This window comes from Convolutriloba macropyga, chromosome 12 (assembly GCF_964194025.1).
Source record: "Convolutriloba macropyga chromosome 12, txConMacr16.3, whole genome shotgun sequence".
Taxonomy (NCBI): Eukaryota; Metazoa; Xenacoelomorpha; order Acoela; family Convolutidae; genus Convolutriloba; species Convolutriloba macropyga.
Window position 1 is genome coordinate 6,710,917 of NC_134479.1, and position 13,295 is coordinate 6,724,211.

General features: G+C 39.2%; 2 protein-coding genes across 2 annotated transcripts in view; both read right to left on the reverse strand.

Moving 5' to 3' along the window:
- LOC142350954 (voltage-gated inwardly rectifying potassium channel KCNH2-like) overlaps positions 1 to 13,295 on the reverse strand; it is a 349,390-nt gene that overhangs the window by 234,438 nt on the left and 101,657 nt on the right. The window lies entirely within an intron of this gene.
- LOC142350956 (uncharacterized) lies at positions 597 to 5,445 on the reverse strand. The gene is made up of 2 exons (XM_075402983.1): positions 5,134 to 5,445; positions 597 to 4,617 (listed from the first exon to the last, which is right to left on the reverse strand). The coding sequence occupies exons 1-2, from the start codon at positions 5,443 to 5,445 to the stop codon at positions 643 to 645; spliced, it is 4,287 nt and encodes a 1,428-aa protein (XP_075259098.1). The 3' UTR covers positions 597 to 642.

Below are 13,295 nucleotides of genomic sequence, written 5' to 3' on the forward strand. Positions count from 1 at the left end.
TTAAACTATATCACATGGATTTACATTGCTCCTTTTACATTCGAAATGATTTGTTACCAATGTTCCTACTCCACCACCCCCTAGACAACTGTGTCAACTTCGACCTATTTTGATGAATCAAGTTCTGGATTATCCAATGAAATGTAAAGTTACTCTATTCTGAGTTTATTCTTTGTTTATTTATGTCTTCTTGTTTAAAACAAACTTGAGCTGTTGATTGCACAATTAATATAACTTCTTTACGGTACGTTATAATGTTCTTACACTGCCTCAGGAAATTCATTGTTCTTCATTTTAAGTAATGCTCATTGCTTAAAGAAACCAATGGTAATACATCTTGAATGTTTGAGTGCATGTTTGGAGATTGCTGCATCACACGACAGAGGAGGCATCCAATAACTCGACACTTTCTTTACAATTAGCACGTTCCGACGCCAAATGATTTCAAATAAACCTAAAAGTTTTTTTGTCATTCCAAAAGCAGACGAGCTGCATATCATTTCATTATAGATTAATGTTTGGAATATTCACATGACAAGGCTTTTAAATGAAGCAATCCGCCTATCCTACAATCTAATTCTCCAAAACAAAGAACACGGAAAACTAATCAAGTAAATTAAGCGAACGAACAATAAAAATAAACTATTTAACCAAAACTACTGCACCATTTACAGTGTAAGAATGTACTTTTGTAGAATTCAAAACTGCTTTCAAGTACAAATTCCAACATTCAGGTCTTTCAAAAACAAAATCACTCTCAGCACACGATAGAAACACAGTAGAGTCTTCGATTTCTCCACACACTAACTCAGCATTAAACATTATCAACTCAAGAAACAACAATGTCCAAGGAAAATTTTGATGCGGAGTTACTATTACTGTTTCACTGTCATTTTTCTCTCCATATTCGCCGACAAGAACCGCTTCAAATTTGCGACCCAATATTTGGCACAGCTCACTTGGGTACAAACTTTGGATTAACTTTTCCAAAATATCCAGACACTCAATCCAGGAATTGCAGTTACCAATAGCCGATAAAATATCGCCAGGAAAAATTCTCAATTTGCTGAAGATTTCAGCGATCAAACCGGACTTCAATTCTTTAACTTGGGTAGCAAAAATCCGTAAAGGAAATTCTGTTTTGTTTTCGGTTATGAATTGGTCTAACTGAACAACAAGCGAATCGTAAAGTTCTAATAACCACTCAACAATCATCGCACGTTTAAAAGACTCCTTCAACCCCGTAAGGTAATTAGGGCTAACGAACAGGGAAAACCATTCACGTAAACAAGACACAATAAATTGTTGCAAAGATACTTTATGAGGCATTTCGTATATTTTTGAACTATTTTCAATCAGCACTCTCATCATTTCCATAAAATGTTCGCTCGATCGATGAAACGACGATAAACTACTGGAATCGAAACAATAGTTGTCAATATCAAAACCGTTTTTCTCAAGCAAAACTCCTTCGTTTTCAGAAGCACAAACGTAAAAGGATAAGAAAGACTCTTTATTGTTCAAACAAGTTTCGTTTACCCACCATTCTTCTAAACATCTATTAGGGTCAAGAATTATAACTAGATTTGGAGCAAAATTTTCAAGATAATTTTGAGCAGTGCCGATTTCAGCACAGCTTACACACAAATACGACAAAAGAGCTGATTTTTCGCATCGTATAACACTTTTATGACTATTTACCAAATCAGATTTTTGACCTGAAAACTTTGACAAGAACCACTTGCTGAATTCGGAATTGGGCGAAACGTTCAAAATAGCCACGTGAACGAACTTGGAAACCAAATTTCCCAAAAGCTCGTGACTTGTGAACGGTTTAGAAATTTCATTTGCCGCAACCTCGTTTAAACATTGTTGAGCTTCATTCAATTTAGAGATGTAAGTTAATTTTTCTCGAATTTCAAAATTTTTCGGACAAACTTGTTTGATGTCGAGCTTTCCGGAGCCAATTCTTGGAGGAAAACTTTCTCGGTAGAATTTGTGCTCTTTTGCTCTAGATATCTTTTGTTTCCAAATGTTGTAATACTTTTTCATAGTCTTTATATTATCTTCTTTCTCTTTAGACTCTTGGTAACTTTCGCGCGCAATTTCGACACACAGTTCTGAAATTACTTCTTTTTTCATATCAGCAAAAACCAGCTCACTGACGAAACGCGCTAATTGTTGTTCCTTTTCGCTTAAAATTGCTTCGCGAGCAGTTTTCGCGCACAGTTCCCCTACAACTTGGGTCAAAATATCTTCGCAAATATCAGCTGAATTTGTAATCAAAGACGACCGGCATTCATTTATGACTTCTTCTGCGGTGAAATTTGATAATTCGCTAACAATCTCATTTTCTAATTCAAAGCATATCAGAGCTACTGTTTCTTTCAGGCGTCTCGCTTTCTCGATTAATTCTAAAATAGCTTGTCTAGATTGATCTTGAGCAATTTCTATGACTAATTCCTCGTAAAGCATCTCTGCAAGTTCGGAAAACAATTTTTGCTCTCTTAATTTGGAATCTATAACTGAGTGAGTATAGTCCTCATTTCCTCCATCTTTGTAATCATTATCAATTTCTTCAAAACTTGAGTCTTGATTATTATCGTCGTCATTTTCTAGAGAGCTTTGATCAGCGATTATAGTTGGACCCGATTCTGTGCCAGAGAACTGGATGTCCTCAAAATTTGACAAATCTTGCAGTTGCTGTTTGTACTTCGTATCAATAGGACTGTTGCCATTTATAACCTCCCCTAAACTTTTGTCCTGTTTAGAATCGACTAAACTCACATCTTTAACATTTCCCATCTCAGAAACTAACAGTTCCTCTTCAGAAGTTAGCTTGCGAACTTCAACAATTGACGCATTGACACCGTCTTTAAATCCGAAAGGTTCACAAAACTTTATAACTTGTTCAGCTGAGGCAAAACTCAAAAGTTGCTGGATTTCATCTACCGTATATGTATTCCTTGCAGCACCACAAGAACTTGACAGACATTTTAGAACTGAAATTCTAGTTTCTGTCAAGAGCGGATGCAAAATACACGACATCAAAAACGAAGCTTCATTTTTGTACAAACGCAAGAATCGAACAAGGTTTCCTTGAGTAAACGCTCTGTGCATTTTGAGGGCGAGTTGGAACTTAGGATCATTTAAAACCCTAGGCGCATATTTTGCTGCCTCGACCATTGCGCTTGTTGGGTTGTTTAAATTCTTCAACAATTCGTAGCATCTGAATTCGGCTTCGTTTGCACATTGAAGCCCTTTGCGCGATAGATCATAGTATATGTGCTTCAGAGTCTGCATAGATTTACTGTAATGCTCTGTGTTTACTTTAGGATCAAATTCGTGATAATCGCAATCGCTAAGAGCGTATCCGCAGAAAATGTGGAATCGAGTGACTTTTTCAATCAGCTCAACCGATTCAATGGTGTGCATGTTTTGAATCGTCATATCATTTCTGATACTTCTAGTTCTGTTCCACAGAAAATTGAACCAGTTACCCGGGCTGAAACTGGAATTTAATTTATCCGAATCGTAAGAGTTGATAACAGTGTCCATAAGATAGTCCATAGAAAGAGCAAGACCTTTGATAGACCTGACTTCGTGAGGTAAAGGGTTCTCTTTATCAGCTGACGATCGCGTATACTCTTTCACAAATTTCATCGCATCGGGCTCACCAGAGCCATTCAATTCGTAATCGTCTACTCGGTTTGTCGATTGACGAACGTACATTTCCAACTCTGGGCACATTTGATCCAGGGTCCCAACCAGAATTTCACTTCTTACTTGGTCAGCGTTTAAAATCTTCCGAATATTATCGTCTCGCGCTTTTAATTTGTCAATTTTAGACGTTAGTGGCAAACTTTCGACCAAAACTGAATTAATTCTTGTTTGAATTTCAGGCTCTTTCGACGATCCGGCGAACTTCTTAAAGGGGGCTGAATCGGAAACTGGATTTCTCACATCCGAGTCATCGTTCCAAATTCTTTTCATATTTGTACCAAAAGTTACATTTGAAGATTTCTCTTTTTGAGGAAAATTTTCCTCGGAAGTTGTCGAAAAAACGCTGCTAGCACCAAACACATTAGGCGAGGCTCCACTATGTTTCGAACCTACTTTTCCGAAAACTGACGGAGCAACCGTAGACGTCACTTTACCAAACACTGATTTTGTCTCCATTTCAGAAGCTGCTAAATTATTAGCAGAAGTTGTCTTTGATTGCCTGTTATCCTTATTAAAAACTGAATTATATTTTCCACGGTGAAAAGTTCGCGCTCTTTCCAGCAACTTTTTGCCGGCTTTGCGGCTAAAAACGGAAGAAATTTTTGTTGCTTCCTGGTTGTCGTCATTCGCAACAGTCGCCCGAAAATCACTGAAAGACGAATCATGTTGGCCATCAAAATCAGTCGATGTTTGAGGATCAAAACTTTTGGGCCGATATACGGACTGTGCTCTTCGATTCATTGCACGTTTTCTTGGATCTAAATCTGCTTCATCATAATGACTCAATTTGTCCCAAGATCTCATCTTGCGCATTTGACCACGCATCCTTGGATCGGCGAGAGTGTTCGGGTATCGGTCAAGTCCAGTAACTGTTCTGGTTATATTAACCAATTTCTAGACAGGGGATTGGAAAAATTCGAAGGAGCAACCATCGAATAAATTCAGTTTTAAATTTTTAAATACAAAATTTTAAATAAATTTTAAATACAAAGATTTATAACACCTTATTAATTGCCAATTATTCAAAAGAAGTCAAATATCCATTCCCACTTTCTTAGTACTTTTTCAGTCAAAAAAGACAATTTTTCCTAATATCAGCGTTTCAATAACAGTTTCTGCCGTCACCATCAAAATTCCTGTACTTTAAGGAATCTTAATTGTTCAAATAAATTAGCATTTATTGGCTGTTTTCAGTCAATTGTTTCGTTTTGTTTATTACTAGCAATCAAAAATTTGGCAGGCCAGGTGGTGGTGGCGGTGGGGGGATTGGAATCGACCTCAAGAATACATAATTTCAATTTGGACTTATAATTAAAGATGATTTTGAAGTTTTAATATAAAGGTGGAAGTTACGCAACAATTTATCTAAAGGATTCCTGAATTTAAGTTATCCATTTTAAAAATGAAAATTATTCCAATTCCCTGTTTCTGAGACGGAGCCGAATTTTCCACTTTCGATTTCTTCACTCTGGACACGCGATTATCATCTGCATAAAAGAGCTGCATTGAAGCTCCCTCAATATCTCCTCCATTCTGCTTAGCCATTTCAGCCTCGTGTGACATCTCGAAGACTACTTTAGCTCGTCCCTTTTGAGGTGCAGGTACAACAGCCTGTACTTGACCAAACTGAGAGAAATGAGTGAACAGGTCTTGTTCATTGTTGAATTCTGTTGGCACATTTGCGCAAATTAACGAACGAAATTTCTGAGAAGCAGAGAACATTTATCTGTAATGAAAATAAGGTCAAATTAGACGATCGACAGGCAGTGCAAAGAAAATGTTCCAACAGAAAACATTAATCAGATTGTCATTTTTATGGAATCCTTCTCTACGCCACAATTTTTTGTGATTTTGGGGCCTTTCGAAGACAAAAGTTACAACGCCTAGTCACATTTTCTCAATTTACGTCAGTATTTACGGCTGTGATAAATCAAAATGTTGACTGCGAACAGTTGTGAAGAATTTTTCACTTATGTGACGTTTTTAAGATCGCTATTTAAACTATTCTTTCTACTAATAAACATGTACTCAGTTTCATTCGAGTTTAATCGGAGCTTAGCACCACTGAACCACTTTTGTTGAGTCGTGAGTATCAAATCAAAGGCCCCCTGATTTATCGAAGCATAGTAAAAAAAAAGATACGGTGTCATCGGCATAAAAATGATAATTGACACCAAGACGTTCAAACTGAACTTCTAGAGGAACAAGAACATGAAAAACAACAAGACCTTCAAAAGATCCAAGAATTGAAAGGAGTAATTCATGATCGAGAGTGTCAAAGGCAACTTTTTGTCCTATCTAAATTGAGGAGCAAATCATTTGTCACCTTAACGAGGGCTGTTTCTGTAGAAAACGTCCTGTAGGCACTTTGGTATTTGCTAAAGAGAATATTCTTTTCAAGGTGTTTGCAAAAAAAGCCGCCCGTTCTAATGGTTTTGAAATTTAACTTAGGTTTGAGAAAGGTCGATAATTTGAAAAACTTCATTGTCAGAAATTGCCTTCTTGAAGTGGGGCTTAACAATGGTAACTTTAAAGGACTGAGGGAAGCATCCCGCCTTCAGCGAAGTTTCAGTAGGTCGAGAAAATAATAATCTGGAAATGACTTTACAAGATATGTTGGAATGATGTCCAGTTTAGATGTACTGTTTGACGACACCGAAAACAAATCTCTTAACTGACTTATCGACAACTCTGTGAACTAATTCATTGAGTCAGTTTGAGTTTTCAGAATTTGAGGACCTATCCCAGTGGGAATCGATGCAATAATACTTTACTTTAGATATAATGAACTCGTTGAAGTAATTTGCAGGCTGTTTTTTGTTTTCATATATCGGGAGCTGTTCTTCATTTTGGCCAAGAAGAAATTTTAACGTGGCAAACTTTTTACCGCTACAAATTTCCATCAACGCATTCTCAATGTATAATCTACGCTTCTCTAACAATTTTTCAAAATACATATGGGTAATATTTTCAAATTCAGGTTTTAGGTTTTCACTTTCTGTATTTACGCTCTGATTTTCTCTTTCGTTTCAAACTCAAAACCTCGTCGTCAAAAATGGGCATTGATGATTAGTAAACGCTTTTATTTTGAGTGGTAGAACGGAATCTAAAACATTCTCCTCAAACCTTAGATACAAATCCCATGCTTCATCAATACTTGAGGAAACATCAAACTTTAAGCACGGCTTCAATTGCTTAATAAAACCTTCACAGTCAAACTTCTTCCATTCTCTATACATCAAATGGTTTTGAGATTTGCGTTGTTTCACACTGCTGAGCGAGAAGCATATAAACGAATGGTCCGAAGAAGTAATGAAGGTAATCGATATAACATTAATTGAAATATGTTTGACGCTATAACATGGTGAAGAATTCCACCACTTCTATGCGTTTTCTCGCAGACGTACTGAGTCAGGCCAAAATCTTCAAAAAATGAGTTCCACACTTTCGATGCATCATTATTTACATTCAGTGAAATGTTAAAATCACCCAGGAGAACAACCTTGTCGAATTGTAGCCGTTTCTCTTCAAAAAGAATAGTAAAGTGATCAATGAATGATTTAAAATTTATTCCAGGTGGTCGATAAACAGCGATTACTAAATAACTCGTAGCGCCCACAGTTAAGGAGGCATAACAGCATTGAAAAAATTCAGAGATAAATTTTTCCAAATTTTCCGAATGGAGATCATATCTGTAAAAGAGGCAAATTCCACCTCCTCCTTTATTAACCCTTGGTGCACAATAGAAAAAAAAACCCCTGGGAAAACACTGCTTCAGAATAAAATCGTCATCTGAGTTGGTCGTAATCCACGATTCTATAAATACTCCCAAACTAATTTCATTTACTTCCAAGAGGGCATTAACATCTTTCGCTTTTTTCCTGACAGAGCGTATATTATGTAGCCAAATGTTTAGTTCTGCAAATCTTTGTTTCGTCGACCTTTGTTTTGACGGAGGACTGGCTAGTAGTCAATTTTGATCCCATTTTTTAACCAATCACGGGCGGCTTTATTCAGGTAAAATCTTCACACCGTAACGTTTTCAGGCCAGAAATCAGGTAGCTCAACTTTCTCCTCATCAAACTTAAATACATAATGAAAAACTTTCAGGTGAGCTTCTGACTTCGAAATTTGGCGAACAACCAAAGTGAACATATTTTCTTACATTTGACACAAAATGCACTCACTTGTACATTGCAAGGCCCCTTACAAATATTGCAGAGAGGTTCAGGCGGTGGCCGCGGTGGTGGGGGCATCATTGTAACTTGGGATAAAAGGGGGTCTACGGGAATGGTCGCTAGGGGCCTAGAATAATTAGTCAAGCAAATGTGGAGAACGCTCACACCAAATGTTTGACTAAGAAAGATATTTAGGATGCCAAAAATGTAGGAAAACTATCAAGCAGATGAACTCTCACCAAAGGCTTGATACCAAATATGGAATCGTAGATAATTCTTGTATACATTCTTCCGCCGGAATCTGAAATCACCGGTAACTGGGGCTACCCAAACAAAGTCTGGCTTCTGATACCACAGTAAATAACAACAATCAAGAGCTCAAACAGAGTTAAATAGCCTCCCGGGTGCACTTGGAGACTATTAAATGAGTTTATCACAACAAATTGGCAGTAGCATGATCTTCCTTAACACCGCTCTTCTTGAATCGTCTATGGTTGGTGGGTGCGGTGTGAATTGTTGGTTGAACAGGTTAGCACATTTGTTGGTCGTCAGAATACTGGTCGTTATGGTAGACCAGAGTTTGTTTCCTCCACTCTTATGGTCTACACCATTGAGGAATGCGAGCCATTTATTGCGATTATGTGCCTGAACAACCCGGCCGATTTCTTCATTTATGGATTTGATGTTTGGGTGGCTTGGTTGCTGTGATCGGAGCCCGTCTCGTTCATCCAACCGTTTCACAGCTTCTGAAGGGAAGTGTGGGATGATCGATTTGATACATCCTTCGGGATTGCGTTGGCTGGCTACTTTCATTACCAGTTTCCGGAAGGTCTTCTCTCCTGGTACGTTCGTGTGTCGTTTCCCGTCGAGCCAAGTTTCCAGCTCAGGGTTGAAGCCAGCCCAGTCGGAAGACAGCCTCGTTATGTTCATAGCCAGAGAGGGACTAGCTATGGTGATGTCAGGCGAGCTCTGGAGACCCTAGTTGGTGCCTCTTCGTTCATGAAGAGGTTGTTAGAGTCGTTAATTTCATCCACGAGCGTTATACTTTGTTGGTCATCTGGTAGATACGATAACCATGGACGACTATGTCCATTGAAGTCACCAATTGAAATCGTATTTTCCATATTCAATAGGTGGCTTAAAGAGGTTTTATACCCAGTGGATCAGCTGGATTGGAGTGGGATGTACACGTTAATTAGAGTTATCGAAGTGAGGCCTGAGGAGAGTTCTATTGGTTGTTGCTTCAAGTGTGCGTCACGAGTCTTGAGGTCGTCTGTGTATTCGGTGTGTCACAGAGTCGTGAATGATGAAAGCAAGGCAACCACTTTTACCTCTCTTTGGGCCTATTCTGTGTTATTGACGTGTAGCCACTGGGTGGTGAAGGTTCTTTTTGACAGAACGTTTTTTGCATTGCTGCAATTTTAATGTCACGGTCCGTCATGAATTTCGTGACACTCTCCAGTTTATTGTTCAAGCCATTTGTATTGAACTGGAGGATTTTCTTTGTCTTCGTCATAATTCTTCTCGGTTGTTCTAAAACTGCTTGGTTAAGAGCTTTTGCATTCTTGTTGATTGGTTTCTGCTTTGTTGTTGCCTGGTTTGTGGGTGGGGCCTTTGTCTTGTCGCACCAAGTGCATTTGTTAGAGAAAGTTGCGGTACCATTTCATGGTTGGCAGTTCTGTACATTTCAAATATACCTAGAAAAGCAGGCGTTCCCCCTATCAGGAGTTCCCCCTGTCACACGAACCCTGAGTTTTGTGTTGTTGAAGTCTCTTTTTGCTTCATTATCTCACCTCCAATCACACTACGGAGAAAAACACACACCGGCAGTAATCTTGCAGAGGCATCGAACTCCAGCACACAGGAAATGGCAGAGCTATTCAAAAACGACGTTTGAGACTTTGTCGTTCCGGCTCGGGGTAGGAAGAAGCAGTATAGCTAGTTCATCGTCGATTGACTACGAAGAGAACTGTCTGGCGGGGGACAATCCCCCTGGACAGTTCCTGTTTGGATTAAAGTAAACGAAATAGTATGAATAGCAAATTGCACGTTTTTAGACACTGGTAGAATCAAAATTAGGCTCCTCAAATGTGTCAAAGGTGAAAAGCAAAAAAGTTAGTCTCTGACGGGATTCGAACCCACGCCTCCATAGTAGAGGTCGCATCTTCAACCACTACACCATGTTAGCTCTGATTTCAAGCATTTCAAAGTTAGAACAATGCCTCAACTCACTATGCAGTCTATGTTTCAAATCCTCTATGTGTATCGTATTATAATCACTGTTCTACCGCAGTTTGTGTACAAATTTCTCTTCAACTTCTCTTTATTTGCGCTGCCGGGCCAAAACGCACGCATTAATCAATTGTTCTACTTATGAAATGAATGTTCTACAATCAAAGAAATCATAAGCACGCCAAATGAGCAATCTCAACAACTAATTGGCCTCATTTACGAACTGCTTTTCTTTGAACAACAACAAACGGAAAAATGATGTGTTTGAGAATTCACACACGCATCAGATTTGAAGCGCGCTCACAACAAGAAAATACGTTGATTAGAACACTTCATTCAAGAGTCTTTTTCTCCCCTGCTCAGAATCGATCTAACAACCTGCAGCGTGGGAGGCAAACGCATATCTCTCACTGCGCCAAGGTTCTCCGCTTACAAAAAAATAATGAAGCGGGGCGAACTTTAAAATCGGTTTTCTTCAAATTGGGAAAAGCTATCTTCCAACGGTTTTGTCTAATATAAACTAGATTTCAGGACAATTTGAATGTACCAGCACAAAAAATCAACTTCTTTGGCAATTTTGAGAAAAACCACTTTTTCTCAGATCAATTCATTTTAGCAATTTTTCCTGGGAAAAATGCCCAAAAAACCATGGAAGGAGTGTTTCAATCGTTTCGGGTCATAAGGGAAAATGTTCATAACTCGCCATTTTCCCCTAGCTGACAAATTTTAAGAAAATTCTGAAGGGTGCGATTCGAGAACTTGTCGCGCGGAAAATGTCAGGCTAATGCTACTCCTGTAATACCACGTTCGGGGCCCCTACCCCGTCCTACCAGCTTGACCATTGCAAAAAGCACGCGACCACCTAGCAACCATTGTGGCACCAAACTGCGGATTGTCTATTGGTGAACTGTCTGTTGCAGACATGACGGAGGGCCTGGTTTCATCTTAATTCATCCTTTGACGAAAAGCAATCGTATTGTCAGTCCAGCCGTTGGTCTGTGAGGAAAAGGGGCTGGGTTATCCTGCCTCAGCGTCAAAAAGCGGATCCAGGGCGAGAGACATCTTGGAATGTTTTTGTGCAGGTTGGATCTTAGGCTCGGTTTCTCGAGCGTCTGTTCCGCAGCGAAGAAGCCTCCAACCGTGGAGCAGATCTGTATAACTTATTGCTGCTTTTGTTAGCTGATTTCAAACATCCTTCAATTATAGCGACACATTCACTTGGCCTTATTTCTACTGATTAAAAAAGTCGATTTGAGAGTCAGGAAGTCATTTTTTTGCTAGTGAGGTGTGCCACGTGTGACCAAAAATTTAATCAAGCTAATAAAAAACTCGCTCTACTAAGAATGGAAAATGACGTCACGCACGCAATTCAGTTGAAGCTGCATGAAAGTACGAAACACAATTTTGTAGTGACTGACGACCTACGGTGGTAACAAATCTTTATGATAAAGCACAACAGGACAAGTCCCAAAGCAAATCAAGATTTTTCATTGAATAAACAAAACTCTTGACCTAGAATTGACTAAGAAGAGATTGGAAAACCAGTTTAGAAAAATCCGATAAAAACAGTAAAAATTGAAGTCAAATTGCCAGTCGAAAAAAACTGTGAAAATCGAAGGCACATAGCCTCATGGGAACAAAAAAGCGAGAAAGCGAAACTGTTTGAACACCGTTTTCTCACTTTGCTTTAAATTTAGACTGCAAACATTCCACGCCGCAGAATCACTCGTTTTTTCGCTCTACTTCCTATTTTAGCATGACCAAAATCACCACTTCAATTTGACCTGAAAATTAATGAAAATGTGTAAACAGATGTTAAAAGACAGCGCCCCAATACAATTCAAGTGCTTTGAATTGTAAAAAAACCCCAAAGATAAGACTTCTAATAATAGCCCCAGCTATTGCTTCAGGCTATTAAAAATGATATTCCCATAGGCATTTGATGTTATTTAGTCTACTGAGCATGAGAGTTGTGAATCCATAACAGCGATTTGAAGACAGCCTGCGGGAAGGCGCTCACAAAAATTAACACAGCCAGCAGATTGTCGGAAAAGAGCTGCGAAGTAGAACGTTCAGACTTTATCTAAAAAGACCACCTACAACACGGACAAAAAATCCAACCCAATTCCAGCCAATCTGTATGGCTTCTATTAAAGTTAGTTTAATTTAGTTTGTTATCTCAATTTAAAATTAATGGGAGTTCAGATAACGTTTTATTAGTGAGGCCGTTACTGTCTTGGTTCCATTTGTCACCTTCACTGTTCTTCAACTTCTTTTCCAAATTCACTATAAAGGCTGGCCCTGATGTTTCTGGCGTCATCTTCATTGGCAACAGTATGATGGTCTACTCTGGTTTGTTGAAAGCTGCCCTGGAGAAACTGTTTTCACATCAGTTGGTTATGCTCATTCACAGGTATCATCTTCGTTTCTTCGTGAAGGTGCTCCACTAAGGTCTTTCGAACACACCAGGCTCAAACGCAGCAGATTAGCCCAACTAAGATCTGGCTACTGCCCACTTCTGAACAGCTATCTGAGTCGAATAGACGAAGAAATCCAGAACAGCTGCACCCTCTAACAACGAAGAACACACTGTGAAACACCTTTTTGAATGTCCAAAGAATCCAGCCAGCCTGGAGATTACAGACCTCTGGAACAATCCGAAAGAAGCAGTGAATTTTTTTAACTTGGGGGATAGAGTTACTGGGTCTCTCAACGCCAAACCAGGGTCTCTCGTGCTCGAGCAGATAGCTGAGAGGGTGCAGAAAACCATGGTTTGCTTTGCATTGACCAGTGGCAAAGAAAGTGCGCCCCAGCTGATCACTACAAGCAGTACTCCGGTGAGTCACAACTAGAACACCAGGACGAGACGAGGCCTTAAATCTTCTCCAAAGAAAGCCAATCAGATTGCAGATGGCTAAAACAACAACAACCAGACAACCAGGGTGCTATTCGAACCCGAAACCTTGTCCTCGCCAGAAACATTCACCATTTGGCTACTACGCCCTAGTGATTTCCTATGTTACAATCGCATTTACTTTACCAACACTTTACTTCGGAGTGAGAACAATTGAAATTATTCAAAAATGAAGTGGAGAAGCGTGAAAAAGTCACACGTGAAGACAAAGACTGTTCTGGAACAAAAGCGCAAAAAAGGTCCAGCGG